We start from the raw sequence: 21204 nt of genomic DNA, 5'->3' as shown, positions 1-21204 counted from the left end.
TGTTTGTCGGGAATGCAAGCCTGGTCGGATCTCGGAGGGTCCGCCCCGCCAACTTTGCTCACGTGGTTTCTTCCAACACTGTCTTAATTAGGCAGTGACCCAGCCCGCCCACGGGTCTTAAAGAGACAGAAGGCCGATTGTGCAGACATTCCTGTAAGAGCCAGGTGAGAATTCTGGTTGGCAGGGTTGTGCTTTCAAAGCTAGAGTGTGTCTTGGGAAGTCTCTGATGTGGCGAAAGTGAGGAAGGCGTGAGTGGACGAGATCGGAAAATAGAAAAGTGCGGGCACTCAGAGGATTTAAAGTCCCAACGAGAGGCGGAGTTTCTGGAGTCTGGTGTAAGCGGGAAACCAAGGGGGAGGAGTCCTGGGGTCAGGGGAGGAGTCTCGGACCCCAAAGCGCGGAGCGTGGCTCCAAACGGAGTGTGGGGTAGTGGGTCGTGTGAAACTCGTAGATGCCTTCGTAGACTTAGGGTCCTGAGCGGGAAGAATTCCCCACCTCTCCGAGGGAGGTAGAGGTGCAGCTGGCCGACCCCTCCTTGCCCCGCGGCCCAAGTAAACAGCTGCACGTGGACGCGGGATTTGGGGGGGACGCGCCCACGCCCCTTCCCAGCAGTACTGCAGCGCGTGGGGCGGCGGGTGGAGCCGCGGGACCGCGGCGAGACAGGGTGACCCGACTGCATTCCTGGCCGGTGTGTCAGCGTCGCGTCCCGCCCCTCCGCGGAGGTTTGGGAGACTCCTCCAGAACTGTGATGCTGCCCCTTATCCTGCGGCTTTCGAGAACTCAGAGGAGGCCAAGGGCACAGGGAAGAGTTCCTCCGCCAGGGATCACCAGACTATGGTGTGTCCCCCCCCCCCCCTCGCTCGTGGGCTAGAAACTCGGGCTCGTCTTTTGAGGGCTCCAAGACTCCAATTCCCAGAGAACCCGAGGGTGGCTAGTGGGGGACTTCGCCCAGGAGTGCTGCTGGGGATTGTAGTCCAGCCTGTTGCTGGGCTCTCCAGTAAAGCACCAAGGCGGGTTTTTGTGTTGAGTTGTTTTGTTTTTGAGGCGTGGTCTCATTATGTGGCCCAGGATGGTCTCGAACTTGCAGAGATGCCCCTGATTCTAACTCCCGAGTGCTATGATTAAAGGCCCCTTATTTTTATTTCATTTAGACAGGTAAGCCGGGGCTCCGAGTCCTGATTAAAGTGGGTCCTTTTCTCGCAGCAGTTTGGGTCGTGTGAATTTCTCCCCGCCTGGGAAACTGAGACTAGAGGTGTGGGGATGGGCTCAAGAGTTCTTCCCCTGCACCCAGAGTGAAGTGGAGGTCTGGACTCGTGTGCTTGTCACCGTCCAGGGCGCCCTCGATCTTCTGGTCCTCGTTCTTGCTGTCTGTGAAATGGATCGCGCCTGTCTCCAAATGGAAATGTCCCCGGTTGCGCCCCGCCCCTCCGGGACTACAAATCCCAAGGTGCTCGAGGCGATCGCAGCTCTCCCTCCCCTGTGGGACACGCCTTCCTCCAGTCAGAGTCCCGTCGTCTAACCTGTTCCCCGCGACTGCCCCGCCCCGTCCTCCGCTCCCCGCCGCTGGAGCCGGAGCCGGAGCCCGAGGAAAACCCCCCTGGTGCCAGGATCTGCCCCGGACGCGTGAGTTCCACCCCACCTGGGGTCTAGCCATCCCAGAACCTGACACCGCGTCCCTGGGAGGATTTGGTGGGACCTCGAACCTTAGGTCCCAGGGCAAACTGTGGGACACTCACGCCTGGGTCCCTATAAAGTGAGAACTGGGGTGCCGGCTTTACTGGGTAGATGGATGAGGGCTTGGACGACTGAGATCTTAGTAGTACTCGGAGCGTTTGGTCCCGGGGAGCCATTGGAACTGGAATTCTTGGATACTTTAACTGGGGACTCTTGGAGGTGTCTCGGGGGAATATTGTGAGTCTCGTGTCTCTGACTTTTGGATGAATGTGGGAGGTTAGGTCGTTCTAGAATGGTTGGGTACCCGGTCGCCCTCCAGCAGTCTTCAGCACCGAGCCACTCTAGGTCTTTGCGTCAAATTCGTGGCCCTGGGATAGTGGATCCTGGTCTTTGGAAAGAGTGGGACCCACGAGGGTGGGGTCATGGGTCCCTCAGAAAGCTATGTCCTGGCGCTACACCCCACTTCTGGTTTTGGGATGGGGGCAGGGGATGAGAAATCGGGGCAGCTCTCCAACCTCTTCTGTGCCGCTGAGCGAACCCCAACATGTCATTAACCGGGGCGTCAGACCTGCCTAACCAGAGGGGGCACATCTGACCAAGGGCGCCCCCTAGCGGAGATGGGGTCGTACCTCTTGTTGCCCCATTGGGGTGGGAATAACTGGGGTTTGCTGAGGTCACTGTAGAGCCCGGGCCAGAATAACAGGACCGCGGGGCTGAATCCGGGAGGCTTGTGTGGCTGTGTACTGCTGCATTTACATAGAATGAAAAGGGTAAACTGAGGCTGGTGAGCCTTACGTTGTCTTCGCTCTTGTGACAGCTGTCTATGAGAATTCCTTCACTCTCACCAGATTTTTCTAATTAGCCTTCTTTCCGTGGTGGGGTTCCTTGCGCTGACCCGGAGGTGAGAAATGTCACCTCCACTTCCATCTGTCTGACCTGAGGTATTGTGGGAGATAAGAGAGGGATAGAGGCTAATTCTGGAGGTGTCTGCCCTTGAGCCTGGGAGAGGGCAGGAACAGGAAGGCTATTCGCTCTGTCTCTCCACCTCTGGGCCCTTATGTTGGGGATTAAGAAGCTAGTGGGGGTGGGAGGGACAAAGATCTGAAGGAGGGTGCGGTTAATACTGCAAGAACACCAGTGACAACATGAAATGAAAGGGGAAAAAAAATAGCCACAGCTGCCAACACAGACTGTCCTGCCAGGTCCAGGTCAGGAGGGATCTCCACGTCCACAGAAGCGCTTGGCAATCCCCCAGAGGTAGGAACAGCGAGTTCCACCTTCAGTGGAGTTTGTTGACCCCAGGGAGGACTCCTCCCTAGCAATGGGGAAACTGAGGCTGGCAAACAGACACCACCCACACCCTGGAATCTTGCCAGTTTCTGTCTGAAATCTTCAGGGTTCTCACCCTGCAGTAGTCTTGCATTCCTGGGGATAATCACTGTGGCAGGTGGGAAATTTGGGGTTCTGTGGTCCAAAAGCTCAGGCAGTTGAGACCTGGCAACAGAACCCAGGGCTCTTAGGATCTCAGAAAGGAGGGGCTCAGAGGCACGTGGGCTCAGAGGGTAGAATGCTTGTCTAGCATGCAGGAATCCCTGGGGTTCATTCCCCAGAACTGAATAAAGCAGACCGTCAAGTTTCATGTCGGTATTTCTAGCACTGGAGAGGTGGGGGCAAGAGGATTGGAAGTTTAAGCATAGCATGGGTGCCGGGTGGCGGTGACACACACCTTTAATCCCAACACTTGGGTGGGGGCAGAGGCAGGCAGATCTCTGGGTTCGAAGCTAGCCTGGTCTACAGAGTGAATTCCAGGACAGCTCAGACTACACCAAGAAACCCTGTCTAGAAAATCAAAAAACAAACAAAAAGCACAGCATTGACTACATAAGGCACTGCCAGGAAACCCACACAACCGCTGTGGGGCATGGCGGACATGCTTCTTAATCCCGGCACAGGGAGGCAAAGGCAGGCAGGCGGCTCTCTTGAGGGCCCTGTCAACCTGGTCTACATAGGTCCAGACAAGTCAGCCCACCAAGAGCTCTCACAAAAGACTCTCTGGGAGAATCTATGGCGCCTGGGCTTTTGTCCCTGGCTCAGAGCCTGCCCGTGTGCGATTGATCCCCCTGGCCTCAGGGGCTGAACCCAAGCCACTTGCAGGCTACATGAGCACTCTGCTGCTGGGAGCTGAAGCTCAGCTCTTGTTTGAGACAGCGTCACTTAAGTTGCCCAGGGTGGCCTTGAACTGGAGATCCTCCTGCCTAGGGTTGCAGACACTCGTCTGTGCTACCCTAGAGGACCATAGAGGAAGGCTGGTGAAACAGCGGTCATGACGTGAGACATTCAGTTCTTACACTGCACTTGTAAACACTGTATGATTTAGGTCCCCGAACCTCACACCTCATCTGGGTGAAGGCATTAATCCCCTACACACACACACACACAGTACACATGAGAAACTGAGGGACAGAGAAACTGCTGTGGTGACCAGCTGAAGGCAGAGGCCTGGCTAGGAGAAGCCCCTAGCCCATTCCACAGAGGCACGTCTGACCCAGGTAGAGTGAAGGATTACACTTTGGGTGTTCCCAACCCATCCCAAGGCCCTGACCTGGATCCCACCGACTGTTCCAGGAAGCCAATAGGATCCTTCGCCTCTGAGCATCTGGCTGCGGTACAGAGGAGGCGGGCAAGGAAACCTAAGGGTGGAGCAGAGCTGGGAGCCAGTTGAAGGGGGAGCTAGAGTTGGAGGGCAGCCCAAGGAAGAAGACCTGAGGGTGGAGGGCAGGAACAGGAGCATGGGAACAGAGGCTCTGCCTTGCCTGGCCCACCCAGCTCCCTGGCTTGGAGCTGTGCACCTGCCCAGGCCCGCCTCGCATTCCCCAGGCCTGAGCTCAGCCTTTGCGCTGGCGGAGAATGCGCGCCCCCTGACGGTCAAGGTGTTTCTACCATCCATTACAGACCTGCTCTCAGAACCCAGTTTGATAGTGGTACATTTGCCAAATGATCTTCCTGTCGGGTACTGGGAATAGAGGAATTCTTGTCCTCTGGAAGAACAGGCTCTTACCTGCGGAGCTGTTCTTAGCCCTCTGTGCACACACGAGGGCTGATACCTTCAGAGACAGAGGCCGCAGCTGGAGCTGGTACGTGCAGCTGTAACTGAAACTCTGGTCCTCCACACTCTAAATGGCAGAGCCATCTCTCCAGCCTGGAGCATGAGATGTAAACAAGCCTGGCTATCCTCAGGCCTCTGCCTTAGAAAGCTGGCATTACAGGCATGTGCCACCATGCCCAGCCCTTTATTTAAACTTTTATTTTGAGACAGGCTTGCCCAGGCTGGCCCCTTCAATGGACTCTGCTGTCCAACCAGGCCTTGAACTCTCCCTCATTTTGGGTCAGCCTCCCAAGTAAGCTGGGATTACAGGTGTGTGCTGCCAGGCCCTACTATACTCTGCTTTCTGAGGCCGGGATTCTCACAGCTCTGATTTGTATCTTTTGTTGAGACAGATCTTTGCACTGGTCCAGTGAGGTAACCTATGGTAACCTATTTATCTTTGTTTTACAAGTTCAGCAGCCGAGATACTCTTGTTGGGTGCTCCAGAGTTCACATCCTCGCCTCTGGTTTCTGGCTTGTGGCAGACTCCAGGAGAGCGCAGTTCTGGGATCGTCAGAAAGTGCGGCAGGAAACTAGAAATTGTGGGCAGAACAAGTGAAAGAATTCTAGAGTAGGATAGAGGTAGACTAGAAGGACTCTGGGACTCGGAGCCCATTTTTCTACTAGAGATTGAATTTAGGGAGTCAATAACAATAGACAGAGCGGGGGCTGGGGAGATGGCTCAGTGGTTAAGAGCACTGACTGCTCTTCCAGAAGTCCTGAGTTCAATTCCCAGCACCCATATGATGGTTCACAGCCATCTATAATAGGATCTGATGCCTGAAGCACAATTAATAATAAAAATTAAAAAAAGATGTTCACTGAGAAAGCCTGCCTTTCAAAAAAAAAAATGGTGGGGTTGTGTGTGTCCTGGCTGACCTGGAACTTGTTGTGTACACCTGATGGGCCTCAAACTCAATGTGATATGTTTCCCTCTGAGTGTGGTATTAAAGTTGTATACTATGATACCCAGTCTCCTATAAAAAAAAAATAGAGCTCCATTATTGAGCCACACCCCAGCCCCTCACTGGGGGATTCTAGGCAGGGGCTCTACCACTGAGCCACACCCCAGCCCCTCACTGGGGGATTCTAGGCAGAGGCTCTACCATTAAGCTAGATCCCTTTCCAGTTCTGACGTTTCTTTCAGTAGACACCTAAGCTTTCAGGTCCATCTTTGTAGATCTTCACCATCTCAGAGTCCTTACAGGGTATGGTGATGCATGTCTATAGCTCCCGCCACAGAGAGGCAAGAGGACCCATTAATAAAGTTCCTGCACAGTCTGGGCTATGCAGTGAGACCAAATACAGCAAGTACCAGGTTTCAGAGTAGAGCCCTCTTTGAGATCAGAGGGGCCTTTGGGGGTACTTAGTTTACATCCTTCTGCCTCATGCTGAGTCTCTGGCAGAGTCCGGGGAGTCTCCTGCCCTAGGAGTGGAGAGGACTCAAGGTCACGCATGCTCAGATGAGCCACCAACCCCAACAAGTTCTGTTCCTTGTGGCTTCCCAGACAGGCTGGTGTCAACATGTCCGAGCTGGCCCCACAGCCTACACCTTTACCGCCAAAGCTAAAAAGGTGACAGAGCTGGCGGGCGTGGCGGCTGCCATGGGGATAAAGATGGCTGGTGTAACCGGTTCCCAGCTAGCTTCCTCCTACTGCTGCTTCTCTGGCCCTGACTACTCCGCCCGCCCCCCCCCCAACAATGGGTCAGCGTGAACAAGGCCTCTTGTTGACAGCAGTAATGTCTTCCAGGCCAGCCTCAAATTCAAGAGATCCACCTGCCTCCACCTCCTGAGTGCTGGAATTAAAGGCATGTGCCGCCACCACCTGGGTGATTTACTTTATTTTTAAGTATGTGTATGTGGGGGCTGGAGACATGGCTCAGAGGTTATGAGCACTGGCTGCTCTTCCAGAGCTTGGGAGTTCAATCCCAGCAACCACATGGTGGCTCACAATCACCATAAATAAGATCTGGTGCCCTCTTCTGACCTGCAGGCATCCATGCAGACAGAACATTATATACATAATAAATAAATATGTCTTTAAAAAAAGACATAAAAAGTATGTGTATGTATGTTACTATGAGTGCAGGTGCCCTCTGGGGCTGGAGAGATGTTGGATCCCTTGGCGCTGGAGTTCCAGGCAGCTGTGAGCCGCCCCACATGGGTGCTGGGAACTGAACAGGGGCTCCGTGAAACAGTCGGAAATGCCCAAGGCTGCTGAACAATCCAACTCCAGGCTTCTTTCTTTTCTTTCATTTTATTTCTTCCTTTTTCTCTTTGTTTTTTGGGACAGGGTTTCTTATTGTCTAGACTAACCTCCAACTTGCTGAGTAGCCAAGAATGAGTCTTAATCCTCTTGCCTGCACCTGCCAAGCGCTGGGAGGGAGGGGTCACCACAGACGCGTGAGCGCTTGACTCCAACCTGTTTGAATTGTATTTTCTTGCTTATTGGCAAGGTTTTGTGTGTGTGTGTGTGTGTGCAGTGCGTATTGTGTGTTTCCCTCTCTGTATTTCTGTGTCTGGAGTATGTCACTGTGTATTGTATGTTGGAATGTGTCACCGTGTATCTAGTGTTGGAGTATGTCACCATGTATCTTGTGAATGGAGTATGTCACTGTGTATTGTGTGTTGGAGTATGTCACCGTGTGTTGTGTGTTGGAATATGTCACTGTGTATCATGTGTGTGGAGTATGTCACTGTATATCATGTGTTGAAGTATGTCACCGTGTATCGTGTGTTGGAGTATATCACCGTGTATCGTGTGTTGGGGTATATCACCGTGTATCGTGTGTTGGAGTATATCACCATGTATCGTGTGTTGAAGTATGTCACCGTGTATCGTGTGTTGGAGTATATCACTGTGTATCGTGTGTTGGTTTGTCCCTGCACATGAAAGCCGTGGGTCAGTGTCCTTCACTACCACTATCTGCCTTATGTGTGGTTGTTTTTTAAGATTTGTTTTGTTTTATGTATATGAGTGTTTTACATGCATGTATGTCTGTGCACCACATGCATGTTTTACATACATGATGTGTGCACACATCAGGCATGTGTGCCTGATGCCCGTGGAGGCCAGAAGAAGGTGTTGGGTCCTCTGGAACTGCAGTCACAGATGGTTGTGAGCTGCCATGAGGGTGCTGAGAATTGAACTCACAGATATCCTCCTGCCTTTGCCTCCCAAGTGCTGGGATTAAAGGCATGTATCACCACTGCCTGGCAGGAATTCACTCTGTAGCCCAGGCTAGACTGAGTACACTCTAGCCTAGGCTAGTCTGAAACTAGAAACCCTTTACATCTGCCTCCTGAGAGCTGACATTACAGGAAGGCACCTGCCTGGCTCATAGCTGTTTAAAGGGAAGAGTGGGGCTAGGGCTGTGGCTCGGTTGGTGGCGTGCATACGTAGCGTGTATGACGCCCTGGGTCCATTCCCAGCACCACAAACCCACTTGGTGCTCCAAGCCTACTCAGGCCGGAGGGGCAGGAGGAGCAGAAGTTTGAGGTACTTCTAACCTACATACCAGTTTCAGACCAGCCTGTCCCAAACAACAACAACAAAAAAAGCTGGAGAGATGGCTCACAACTGTGTGTAGCTACAGTTCTAGGGAATCTGACGTCCTCTTCTGATCACCATGGCACCAAGCATGCAGCTGTGCAGATGCTCATACACATAGAATAAATATCTAAAAACACAACTAAAACCACACAGCAAACTTAGTGTACAGGTACAGAGTCTTGGAGGTCAAGGCAGGCCAAGGATCTTGAAGCCTACGTAGTTTGAGGTACATAAATTTTTCAGATCACCCTAAATACTTAAAAAGACCCTGTGTCGCCAGGCAGTAGTGGTATGTGCCTTTAATCCCAGCACTCAGGAGGCAGAGGCAGGTGGATCTCTGTGAATTCGAGGCCAGCCTGGTCTACAAGAGCTAGTTCCTGGAAAGACTCTGAAGCTACAGAGAAACCCTGTCTTGAAAAACTAAAAACAAACAAACAAAAAAACAAAAACAAAAACAAAACCCAGACTGGAAAGATGGCTCAGAGGTTAAGAGCATTGACTGCTCTTCCAGAGTTCAATTCCCAGCAACCACATGGTGGCTCATAACTATCGATAATGGGATCTGATGCCCTCTTCTGGCCTGCAGACATACATGAAGGTAGAATGTTGTATACATAATAAGTAAATAAATAAAAAAAAAAGGCCAGGTGGTGGTGGCTCATGCCTTTAATCTACAGAGAGAGTGAGTTCCAAGACAGGCACCAACCAAAGCTACACAGAGAAAACCTATCCAGAAAAAACAAAACAACAACAGCAAAAAAAAAAACCCAACAAAACTCTATGTCAACGTGGAAAGTAAAAGGATGGATGGAGGAGTAACTCAGTGATAGAGCCCCTGCCCAGAATCCCCCAGTGAGGGGCTGGGGTGTGGCTCAGTGGTAGAGCCCCTGCCTAGAATCCCCCAGTGAGGGCTGGGGTGTGGCTCAGTGGTAGAGCCCCTGCCTAGAATCCCCCAGTGAGGGGCTGGGGTGTGGCTCAGTGGTAGAGGCCTTGCCTAGAATCCTCCAGTGAGGGGCTGGGGTGTGGCTCAGTGGTAGAGGCCTTGCCTAGAATCCTCCAGTGAGGGACTGAGGGTGTGGTAGAGCCCCTATCTGACATGTATGTGGCATTGTCTTTAATCCTCATTACAGCAATAAACAAAACAAAACAAAAAAATCAACAACAAAATATCTGTTGGTGTCTCCTGGTCCCTAGTAGACATCCATTAAAGTAACAATTATTTTAGCCTCAGTGCAATACCCTATGAGGGGTGATGGAGAGATTCTTTGTCTCCAACTTTCTAGAATGGCTTAAGACTTCTAGGTAGGCAGTGGACGTGGACTTTTGAAGGAATTGGAATTTTGGAACCTTAATGACTGTAGAAACTCCTATCCCCACCCTGCGCGCCTTCCTTGGGTTTGGGCCTGGAGGGGCGTGTCCTGAAGGTCTGAGCAAGTTCTCCATCCGGGCAGGCACCTTGCTCCGGCCGGCACCATGGACAGCGAAGCCTTTCAGCATGCGAGTGATCTTCTGGATCTGAACTTCCAGTGTGAGCTGGGGGCAGGGGCGGATGGGCAGGGCCCGACAAGGGGACGGGGTGTAGGGGGCGTGGTCCTGACCTTCACTCCCACACCCAGCTCTGGCCATGAAGCACATGGACCTGAAACAGATGGAGTTGGACACCGCGGCCGCCAAAGTGGATGAACTGACCAAGCAGTTAGAGTCTTGGTGGTCAGACTCGCCAGCGCCTCCTGGCCCACAGGCTGGAGTCCCCCCTAGGGTGAGCTTGGTGACCCCCGCCCTGACCCCCCAAAGCCAGCTTCTCTCCATGCCCTTGAGTTTCTAAGGTTGTGTAGGTGTGAGCTTTGCAAGGCCATCTAGAAGAGAGGGGCACGTAGGCATAGAGAGTAGGCTCTTGCTCTAAAGGCAGCTAAGGCAGAAGGATCAATTCATTGCCAGCCTCACTTCTTCACAGTGAGTTCAAGGCCAACCTGGGCTACACAGAGGCTGGCTAAGTGGGTAGAATGCTTGCCTGGCATGAATGGAGGTCTGGGTTCCATCTCCCATACCATATAAATCAGGGCTTGTGGTACACACCTGTTACACTGGAGAGGTAGAGGCAGGAGGATAAGGAATTCACAGCCACGCTTGGCTATGTGGAGACCCTCAGGTAGCCTGAGCTTTGTGAGACCCTGTTAAAAAGGCAATTTTATATTAATTTATTTTTTAAGATGGGGTCTCAGTATGTAGCCCTAGCTGGTCTGGAACTCACAAAAATCTGCCTGTGTCTGCTGTGTCTCCTGTGTCTGCAGGGTTACACAGAGAAACCCTGACTGGGGAGCTTTGCCCCCGCCCCTCCCCAGTCAGGGTTTCTCTGTGTAACAACCCAGGCTGGCCTCGAACTCGCAGAGATTTGCCTGCCTCTGCCCTTCTGCCTCCTGAGTGCATGGATTAAAGGTGTGCACCATCAAGCCAGGTTAAACTCCCCCCACGCTCCAGACATGATTTTTCTGTCTAACAACCCAGGCTGTCTTGGAATTCTCTTGAGATCAGGCTGGCCTCGAACTCCCGCTTACCTTTGCTGGGATTAACGTGGCGAAAAAAAGGGGGAAAGCTTACATGCAACAAAAGGCCTTTTCTTAAATCGTATAAAAGAACCCTTAACAAGCTAGAGCCCCTCGCGCCCAGTCAGCAGGCCTACGCTGACGTCTCCGCATTGACTTTCCATTATCTACGCTGATCTTCGTCTCCTCTGACTCTTCCGTACCCGACTCACCCACAGATATCCCGGTACAGCACCAGCCCTGTCCCAGAGCATTTTGGCAGCAGAGGGTCCCCGCAGAAGACATCCGCGGATAGCACAGAGACCCGTTTTGGACGCTCGGAGAGTGCCCCGTCCCTGCACCCCTACAGCCCTCTTTCCCCCAAAGGCCGGCCGTCCTCCCCACGTACCCCCATCTACCTGCAGCCCGATGCCTACAGCAGCTTGGAGCGTGCGCCATCGCCCAGACCCCGTGCCTTTGACGGGACTGCCAGTCCCCATGGCCGGGCGCCGTCTCCGCGGCCTGGAGCTAGCTCGCTGCGCCAGCCGGGTCCTTCGACGCCCTTCGACTATCTGAGTCGCGCAGGGTCCCCCCGGGGCAGCCCTCTAGCTGAGGGACCCCAAGCCTTCTTCCCGGAGCGCGGACCTTCCCCACGTCCAACCACTGCTGGCTATGACTCACCGGCCGCGTTCGGGAGCCCCCTGTTGGGCGCGGGTGGTAGTGCCTTCGCCCCACCGCTTCGCGCACAAGGTGCACGGGGACCCACTCTTAGGGAGGTTGGCCGGGTCTAGCCTATGCTTACACTCTCACTCACGCACCCCTTTCCCCAGACGACCTGACGCTGCGCCGGAGGCCCCCGAAAGCCTGGAACGAGTCTGATTTGGACGTAGCTTATGAGAAAAAGTCTTCTCAGACAGCAAGCTATGAACGTGAGTGACTGATGATGGGGGACACCTGGACTACAGGCGTCTGAAGTCCATCCTAACGATGTGTGTTTTGCAGGGCTGGATGTTTTCACACGACCTGCCTCCCCCGGTTTGCAGCTCTTACCCTGGAGAGAGAGCAGCCTGGACGGGCTGGGGGGCAGTGTCAAGGTGAGGTGCAGGTGGGCAGCAGGGGGTGAAGGTGGAGGGTCCAGGGGGTGTGTGTGTGTGCCTTTCCTCATGCTCTTTATGGTGGGAGTCTGAGGAGTAAATCTAGGACCTAGTTCATTCTCATTCTAGGTGAGTGCATAGCACTAAGCCACACCCCAGCCCCTCACTGGGGGATTCTAGGCAGGGGCTCTACCACTGAGCCACACCCCAGCCCCTCGCTGAGGGAGTCTAGGCAGGGGCTCTACCACTGAACCAACCCCTCACTGGTGATGCGGTCCTGCTTCAGCCTCTCCTGCTGGGATTACTGGTGTGGGCTATCACACACAGGTTCTGTGCTTCCCCTCACCCCTTGTCCTTACCTGTCTAAGTTCCTTTCACCTTCTCTCACCTTCCCTTTCTCTCCCCCTGCCCCAGGACAATCTCACCAGTGCAACATTGCCACGCAATTACAAGGTGTCCCCTCTGGCCACGGACAGGGACAGGCGTTCTGACCTCGGCAGTTACCTCCGCTCTATGGGCTCAGCAGGACCCTCAGGCACTTTGCCCCGCAGCTGGCAGCCCGTCAGCCGCATCCCCATGCCCCCCTCCAGCCCCCAGCCCCGCAACGCCCTGCGCCAGCGCCCCATACCCCTCAGCATGATCTTTAAGCTCCAGAATGCTTTCTGGGAACATGGAGCCAGCAGGGCTGTGCTCCCGGGATCCCCCATCTTCTCCCGAGCTCCCCCACCTAAGTTGCCTCCTCAGCCACCCCCACAGCCACCCACCCAGGCCCAACCTCAGATGCCCCCCCAGCCTCAGACCCAGGCCCAGCCTCAGACTCCAGCGCCTCAACAGACTTGGCCTCCTGTGAACGAAGGTGAGTCGGCCAGAGGGTTCCGGCACAAATGCTGGGGACCAGAGCAGCTGCGCGGCTGCGGCCAAGCCCGAGTCCAGACACTGAGCCCGCAGAGAGCCGGGCCAGATAACCATGGGAATGTACACAGTGCCAGGGTTACAGAGGGGTTGAGCAGAGCCCTGGGAGGCTTAGGACTTGTGCTTTAGTGTCTCAGAGCCCTGCGTTCCCTCAGTATAAACGCTGAATCCCAGTACAAGCCTGTCTTTTGGGACACGGTACTAAAACCATATCAGGTCTTAAAAACAAGGCAATGCATAGAAAATGCTCATTGCCCACCGTCTCCTTCAGTGCCAGAGGGGTTGAGCTTGAGCCTCTCCCAACTGCTGACTTGCTGTGTGACTCAGGATAAATCGCTCTACCTCTCTGCGCCTGTTTTTCCCACTTGTGAAAAGAGCATAACAGTGTTTACCTTGAAGGACTGTGGGGGACATTAGGATGGTGGACAAAGACCAGAAAAAAAGAGGCCCTTGAACACCAGGCTTCTACTCTGGAATTTTCTGTGTGAGATATTAGGGAGTGAAATCCTTAGGAACCTAGGAAACCGAGTTTATTGTTGATGGTAGGAATGCAGATTCCAGAGACAACTAGCTGTGGGACTTTGGGCAAGTGGCTTTCCCTCTCTGATGGTCACTGACCTTCTCCATGACGGAGAAGGGCGATGGGGATGTAGCTCCGTGGGTGGAACGCTTATCATGTGCCCCGGGTTCACTGCTCAGCACCATAAAAAAATAAATCTGGCATATGGATGCTCGGTAACATTATATATCATGTACAGCCCAGGCAAAGTGTTGTCTAGAGAGGGCAAGTAACTGCCCTGAGATCACACAGCACAGGAGCTGGTTGCACCCTCGAAGTTGTGGGTTTTGGGAGACTCCTAGTTACTCTTCCTCTGATGGGGCTCTTGTTCTCGCTAGGCCTCCTCAAGTGCCCTGCCGAGCTGGAGCCAGAGCCGGAGCTAGAGGGGCTACTGGCTCCCGTGCTGGAAGCCGGGGACACAGATGAAGGGACCGTCACTCGGCCTCTCAGCCCTACCAGGCTGCAGCCAGCGTTGCCACCTGAAGCACAGACCGTGCCTGAGCTGGAGGAGGTGGCCCGCGTTCTGGCAGAGATTCCTCGGCCCCTGAAGCGCAGAGGCTCCATGGAGCAGAGCCCTGCCGTAGCCCTGCCCCCCACCCACAAGAAACAATACCAACTGATCATCAATAGACTCTTTCATCGGCACGGTGGCCCAGGGCCTGGCGGGCCCGAGCCTGAGCTGGGCACCATCACAGAGGGATCCGAGGCCAGGGCAGGGCCCCCTGCTCCTGCCCCACCAGCTCCCGTCCCACCCCCTGCACCACCCCAGAGCAGTCTTCCAGAGCAGCCTCAGAGCGTGGTAAGTCACAGGAGGAGACGACAGTTTGTGTTCACCTCTGATACAGCTGTGTAAAGGAACGTCTTCACCGTATAGTGGTTTAAATGAGACCTAGTGTTGCACCCAGAACCCTGTCGCCTCGGTTACACTACTGTCTATGGAGATGACCCTGGCTTCATGACCCAAGATGGCACCCACAGTGCTGCAAAGGAACCTGGGAAATGTAGTCTTTTGTGTAGACAGGGCTGGCTGGGTGCAGGGGAAAAGGGAGAGACTGGATGGATGGAGGGATGACCTGGCTGACACCTTGGCTTCATTTGCCTATACCCTTCGTGAATCTTAATTTTATACCTGCAGTTGATTTGAGTTTTCAGTGTGACAGTGGGTTTACCTGAGACCTGGAGACCAGTCTATGGTGCCTACGTAGTCTGTCTCCTTGTGAAGAGAGAGTCTCTGGTCCCCAAGACTTTGGTCATCAATGTTTATATGCACCAGCTATAGAGTTTTCCTCCTGGCCCGGTTTATTCAGCTGTACGTACTAGGGCCAGACGCAGCCACTCTGTGTCTGTGAAATGGGGTGAGAACAGCAGTGCTCCCCTACCCCGATTGGTTTGCCGTGAGGAGAGACTGCTGCCTGGGATGTGACCGTGACCCTCCCATCGTGAACACGACCCAGGAATTTGTTCATGCTACTCCGTTTTGTTTGTTGTCATTGTGTGTGTTTGTCCCATCTCTTATTGATTGGCAATTCAATTACCAATGGCAATTGCTAATCAATTTGCAATATTATTAACAATAGCAAATCAAAGAAAGATATCTTTGGCCCAGTTTGAGGGTACAGTCCATCGTGGCAGGTCAGGTATAGCAGCAGGAACAGGAGGCGGCTCCGCCGTCAAGAAGCAGACGGATAAATGCTGGTGTTTCGGCTTCCTCTCCTTTTCATTTGGTCTATCACCCCTGTCCGTGGCAAGGTGACACCAATCCAGGTGGGCCCACTTTAATTAACCCAGTCTAGACACTCCCTTGCAGATCTAGCCAGAGATTTCTTTCCATGGTGATTCTACGCTGTTATTTTTATCTGTTTACTTTTTGGTTTTTCGAGACAAGGTTTCTCTGTTTAACGGCTCTGGCTGTCCTACTTACTATGTTAGACCAGGTTGGCTTCGAACTCATAGAGATCTGCCTCCTGAGTGCTCTGATTAAAGGTGTGTGCCCCCATGGCATGACTTTATTTATTTTCATGTGTATGTATGTTTTGTCTGCATTTGTGTCTGTGCACCATGTATATGCAGAGGCCAGAAGAGGGAGAATTTCAGATCCCATTAAACTGGAGTTATAGTTGGTTGGGAGCCAGCATGTCAGTGTTGGGACTTGAACCTGGGTCCTCTGCAAGAGCCAGTGCTCTAAACCAGTGGTGAATTTTAAATCCCATTAAGTTGTAAATCAAAATTAATGATTACAGTGGTTTTGTGGGTTTTTTGTTTCTTTGAAGATATTCTATTTTTTTTCTTCTTCTTCTTTGTTTTTTCAAGACAGAGTTTCTCTGTATAGCCCTAACTCTATTTTTTTTTTGTGGGCTTTTTTTTGTTGTTTTGTTTTGTTTTGTTTTTTGTTTTTCTGTAGCTTTGGAGCCTCTCCTGGAACTACCTCTTGTAGACCAGGCTGGCCTGGAACTCACAGAGATCTGCCTGCCTCTGCCCCCTGAGTGCAGGGATTAAAGACGTGTGCTGCCACCTCCTGGCTTTAGGCTGTCCTCCTGCCTCAGCCACCCAGTACTGAAATTGTGGACATGCACTATTATGCTGTCTTATAGGAATAATTGCCACCTACCCCATGCCTTCCTAACTTGCTCTAAGCTCTGGGATTCTGGATTCCAAAGTCATAGGAGGACCTGATAGTTGTAAAGGACTGGTGGACAAGGGCATAGCCAGCCCTTGTACCTTCACACCTCCCTGCCTAGGTGTGGATCCTCCTGACCTTGGGGTGACCCAGCCCCTGGTCTGTTTTTCCCACTGAGGTGTGGGTAGGCAGGTGTCACTGAAGCCCCACTTTGTCCTGCAGGAAATGCGCTCAGTACTGCGCAAAGTGGGGTCTCCGCGCAAGGCCCGGCGAGCTCGGCTCAACCCGCTGGTGCTGCTGTTGGACGCAGCGCTGACCGGGGAGCTGGATGTGGTACAGCAGGCCGTGAAGGAGGTAAGGTGTCGTTCCCCCTCCCAACCTCCCCCCCTCACGTGACAGTGTAAGGATTGCACAGGGTGACAGGCAGGGCTGAGTCCTCCTCCTGTTCCCAGATGAATGACCCAAGCCAGCCCAATGAGGAGGGCATCACCGCTCTGCACAACGCCATCTGCGGTGCCAACTACCCCATTGTGGACTTCCTCATTGCCGCGGGCGCCAATGTTAACTCCCCTGACAGCCATGGCTGGTGAGTCCTCAACATGCCCCTGCTGGGAGGTAGGCAGGACTTTGGCATGGGCACTTGCAGTGGGGTGGCGCTACCGACGGAGACCTTGCTCTCACTCATTCTTCTGCCGCCAGGACACCGCTGCATTGTGCGGCTTCGTGCAACGACACTGCCATCTGCACAGCCTTGGTACAGCACGGTGCAGCCATCTTTGCCACCACTCTCAGTGACTGCGCCACTGCCATCGAAAAGTGCGACCCTTACCGAGAGGGTTACGCAGACTGTGCCACCTACCTGGCAGGTGCGAGGCTGCGCCTGAGATGGGGGTGCGGGGGGGGGGGGAAGGCGCTGCGTAACCCACCTGGCAGATGCACGTGGGTGGGTAGAGACTTGGGAGCTGTATCATTCAGACTGTACAACTCACCTGGATTCCACCTGAGGGGCGAGCAGCCGAGATGCCAAATAGGCCATCCTGCTGCTGTGCTGGCACACACTTGTATTCCCTGCTCTAGGGAGTCAGAGGCGGGTAGATCTTTGTGAGTTGGAGTCTAGCCCGGTCTACATAGCAAGCTCAGGCTAGCCGTGGCTACAGAGCAGGACCCTGTCTCAAGAATGAAAACAAACATCCTGACAACTGTGTTGGGAAGCTGTTTAGAGGCTGGGACACTCGTAGATGTGCCCGAGCTCACATCAGGTCGCTCCGGGGACCAGACTAAACAGCATGATTGGGACAGCCAGGATAGACCGCACCAGAGGCTTGCCTGTAGTCTCTCTTGGACACCTGGAGAGGCAGATCGCGTCATAGGTTGACATTAGGGATCATGGAGCAGGAGGATTTAACACTGCATGAGGTGGAGATAGGGGCCAGGCACTCAAGCCCGTTCCTAAGGCTGGGGGATCGTAGTTGGAAACCAGCTGGGGTGGGACGAATGACAACTGTCTGTAACCCCGAGATCTGACACTCTCACACAGATGTACCTGCAATGCACACAAAATAAAAAAGCAATAGATTCTAAAGGGGGTGGTGGTGGCGTGTGTGGATGGAGCTCAGCCGGTAGAGCGCTTGCTTGCCTAGCGTGATAGGCTTTGGGTTCTGTCCCCAGTACTGCGTAAACTGGGCGTGGTGGATCCCACCTGTGTGGGAGGTGGAGCCAGACAGACCAGAAGTTCAGGGCCATCCTGGCCTATATACCTAGTATAAGGTCAGCCTGAGACACATTTGACCCTGCCTACCTTTAAAGAGGACTGTGGGGGCCTGGAGAGATCACTTAGCAGTTAAGAGGATTGAGTTCAGTCCCCCGCACTGGCAGTTCCCTGGCGGCTCACAGCCATGTTACTGCAGTTCTGTGGGATCTGATGCCCTCTTCTGGTGTGCAGATGTACATGCAGACAAAGCCCCCGTCTACATAAAATACATACATAAGCGATCCTAGCTGCTGACTCTGAGTGAAGGCAGGCTGTCCATTCCAACCTCACCTCCACCCAAAGGCAGAGGCAGGCAGCTTTCCAGGTGTCTTAGCTCTGCTGCAGCAGGAGTCGTGCCCTGGCCCTGGCCCTGGCCCCTGTGTGGCTGTGTCCCTGGCCCTAGCCTGACTTTATGTATTTTCAGATGTCGAGCAAAGCATGGGACTGATGCACAACGGCTTTGTGTACGCACTCTGGGACTACAGCGCTGAGTTTGGGGATGAGCTGTCCTTCCGGGAGGGCGAGTCAGTCACCGTGCTACGGAGGGACGGGCCAGAGGAGACCGACTGGTGGTGGGCTTCGCTACATGGCCAGGAGGGCTATGTGCCACGCAACTACTTTGGGGTGAGCCCAGAGGGGACCCAGTGGGAGCTTCCTATTAATGGGTTTGGCCAGGCTGCTCGCAGGAAAGAGAAAGAGCCAGGCATTTCTTGTTATCCCACTACTTTGGAAGCTGAGGCAGGGGAATTGCTAAGAGTTCGAGGCCAGCCTGGGCTACATAGTAAGTTTTAGGTCAGCCTTGGCTACAAATAGGCTTCTCTCTCTCTCTCTTTCTCTCTCTCTCCTCCTCTCCTCTCTCTCCTCTCTCTCCTCTCTCTCCTGTCTCTCGTGTCTCTCTCTCTCTCTCCCTCTCTCTCTCTCTCTCTCTTGCCAGTCTCTCTGTCACATCTGCACACATACGTACACGCAGTTCATTGTGATGAACTCTAGAAGAATCCATTATTGACTGTGCTATGATACGGGTGAAGGGGATCCCTTTCACTCAGGAAAGTCGATGAGAACCACATCCATGTTCCCGCATGTCTTCCTGCTCCTTGCCAGGGGTGTGGCTGGTGGTGTGATGGCGGCCCTCTTCTTGGGGGTGGGATAAATGGGGCTGGGCTCCTGGTATCTGACTGTCTCCTTCCCTTCAGCTCTTCCCTAGGGTGAAGTCTCAGAGGAGCAAGATCTAACAGGAATGAAGGACGATTGTCAAGGAGAAAAGTGCAAGCCAGCCTGCCTTCCACCCAGACCTTCCTAATCCAGATACTGCTGAGTTTACTTTCGCCCTAATCTCCAGAGGGGTGCAGCCTGCACCAGAAGTTCTCGTTCTTCCAGACGCTCGAGGAAGGGCAGCCCCAGACTTAAGATTAGGAAGCCACCTTAGGCATTGGGATGAGGTGGGGCTGAGGACCTTTGTGGGCAGGAGACCCACATGCACACTTGCCAAATCAGATCTGGTTCAAAGAACCTCCTAACTACCAGCAAGCCACTGTGTTGTCACAGCTGACGCTGGCAGGGTGACCCACCCCTTCATTGCTGTCTTCCCTTCCCCATTCCTCCCAGCAGCCTTGGGGCCTGGGTGAGGCGCGTGGCTCCTTAGCAGGATGTCAGCTCCCCACTTCCCCAACCAAGTGCCTTCACACCCGTGTGGCTTATGTTTGTAATGACATGGGAACTGTTTCCCTTATAAATAAAGGTTGTTTGCACAGACATGAACTTTATTTTGATTATGTTCAGACTCCAAGAATGCTGTCTGTGCTCCGGAGGGACTGCTTAGCTTTTGTTAACTTGCCACAAACCTCAGCAAGGTACTTCTCACAGAGTGTCACACGGACGTCTAATAGTTTTATTTTATTGTTAATTTTTTGAGACAAAACTAACTGTATAACTCTACCTGGACTAAAGATGAATGCAACCACATGCAGGTTATTTTATTTTATTTTTTAAGTTTTTTGACGCACGTTTTCTCTTTGTAGCTCTAGCTGTCCTGGAACTCACTCTGTAGACCAGGCTGTCTGCGAACTCACAGAGATCCGCCTGCCTCTGCCTCCTGAGCGCTGGGGTTAAAGGTGTGGACCGCCTCCCTGCTCATGCCCAGTTTTTTAAAGACTTTGAGACGTGATTTTATCTATTGTGCAATCTAGGCTACCTTTAAACCTGTAATCCTCATGCCTCAGACACTGGAGGAACTGAGGGTGATATATCTGCCCCACCATGACCAACTTCTATTGAGTTCATTAATTTCTTAGCAAAGAAAAGCATTTTAATCTTCTGGCCACACTAGGAAGTGGAACACATGAGAAAGGCCCAGTGAGTCAAGGTGTTTAGAAGGGAAATAAAGAAAAATGAAAAGGTCTGGTGCACCTTCCTCCAAGTCCATCTTCAGGGTCCTAACGAGAGGTTTGAGTTGAGAGGGCGAGAGGTATGTGTAACTAAGTGGCTGGACATGGTGAGATACTGCCCATCGCTGACCCGTTAGAGTCTGGCTGGGCTCCCCTCTGACCCACAAGGTGGTTTTATCCGTGATCGAGAACTGTGAAATCTCAAACCAAGAGACAAGTTTCTTCACTAACTGCCACCAGTGTGTGTGCAAAGGATGTGTTTCATTTGGGGACTTGGACTGTGGTGGCGCACTCCTTTAATCCCAGCACTTGTGAGGCAGAGGCAGGCGGATCTCTGTGAGTTTGAAGCCAGCCTGGTCTACAGGGCGAGTTCCAGGACAGGCTCCAAAGCTTCAGGGAGAAACCCTGTCTCTAAAACAAACAAAAAAGCAAAGACAACTGCAAGCTGACGAGATGGCTCAGCGGGTCAATGTACTTACCACTTCCAAAACTCTGAGTTCATGTCCCAGGATCTGCACGGCGGAAGGGAAGAAGCTTCCTGTAAGTTCTTCTCAGACAGCCACAGCACACGCCCATGTAGCTCATAAAGAAATAGAATATAATTTAAAAGGAAAGAAAGTGGCTGGAGAGATGGCTCAGAGGTTGAGAGCACTGTTGCTCTTGCAGAGGACCTGGGTTTGGTTTCCAGCACACACATAGTGGCTCATAGCCATCCATAGCTCCAGTACCAGGGATCTGATTCCTTCTTCTGACCTCCGAGGACACCAGGTATACACCTGATACACATAAGTGCATGCAGGCAAACACTCATACACATAAAATAAAATAATTAGAAAAATAGCCATGTATTATAGCACACATCTTTAATCTCAGCATTAGGGAGGCAGGATTCTGTGAGTTAAGCCCAGTCTAATCTACAGAGTGAGTTCCAGGACAGCCAGAGCTAAGTAGAGTCCCTGTGTCAAAAAAAAAAAAAAAAAAAAGAAAGAAAGA

At 52.9% G+C, this 21204-nt stretch overlaps 1 protein-coding gene across 3 annotated transcripts; it reads left to right on the top strand.

The window, feature by feature from the left end:
- The first annotated feature begins 13 nt into the window (after window positions 1-13).
- Window positions 14-19579, top strand: Ppp1r13l (protein phosphatase 1 regulatory subunit 13 like). Of its 3 annotated transcripts, XM_050126257.1 has the most exons (14): window positions 22-164; window positions 1334-1623; window positions 9825-9901; window positions 9990-10132; window positions 11135-11645; window positions 11726-11824; window positions 11898-11989; window positions 12404-12845; window positions 13799-14259; window positions 16300-16431; window positions 16530-16663; window positions 16777-16943; window positions 18252-18451; window positions 19021-19579. In XM_050126257.1, the coding sequence occupies exons 3-14, from the start codon at window positions 9847-9849 to the stop codon at window positions 19057-19059; spliced, it is 2475 nt and encodes an 824-aa protein (XP_049982214.1). In that variant the 5' UTR covers window positions 22-164; window positions 1334-1623; window positions 9825-9846; the 3' UTR covers window positions 19060-19579. The 3 variants fall into 3 exon arrangements, with proteins under 3 accessions (XP_049982216.1, XP_049982214.1, XP_049982217.1); XM_050126259.1 differs by lacking the exon at window positions 1334-1623 and having other exon boundaries at window positions 14-164; XM_050126260.1 differs by lacking the exons at window positions 22-164; window positions 1334-1623 and adding an exon at window positions 209-335.
- Window positions 19580-21204: the final 1625 nt, after the last annotated feature.

The sequence above is a fragment of the Alexandromys fortis genome, unplaced genomic scaffold (genome assembly GCF_014885135.2).
Source record: "Alexandromys fortis isolate MF-2015 unplaced genomic scaffold, M_Fortis_MF-2015_v1.1 scaffold_240, whole genome shotgun sequence".
Taxonomy (NCBI): domain Eukaryota; kingdom Metazoa; phylum Chordata; class Mammalia; order Rodentia; family Cricetidae; genus Alexandromys; species Alexandromys fortis.
The sequence above is the reverse complement of the archived record's forward strand: the minus strand, read 5'-3'. Positions and strand labels throughout refer to the sequence as shown.

What these genes read in the sequence shown, in the direction of transcription:
- Ppp1r13l (XM_050126259.1), top strand. Translation starts at nt 9,847, where the DNA reads ATGGACAGCGAAGCCTTTCAGCATGCGAGTGATCTTCTGGATCTGAAC. An exon ending in TCAGACAGCAAGCTATGAAC is followed by an intron (nt 11,825 to 11,897) that starts GTGAGTGACTGA and finishes TGTGTTTTGCAG; the next exon opens with GGCTGGATGTTTTCACACGA. An exon ending in CAGAGCAGCCTCAGAGCGTG is followed by an intron (nt 14,260 to 16,299) that starts GTAAGTCACAGG and finishes TTTGTCCTGCAG; the next exon opens with GAAATGCGCTCAGTACTGCG.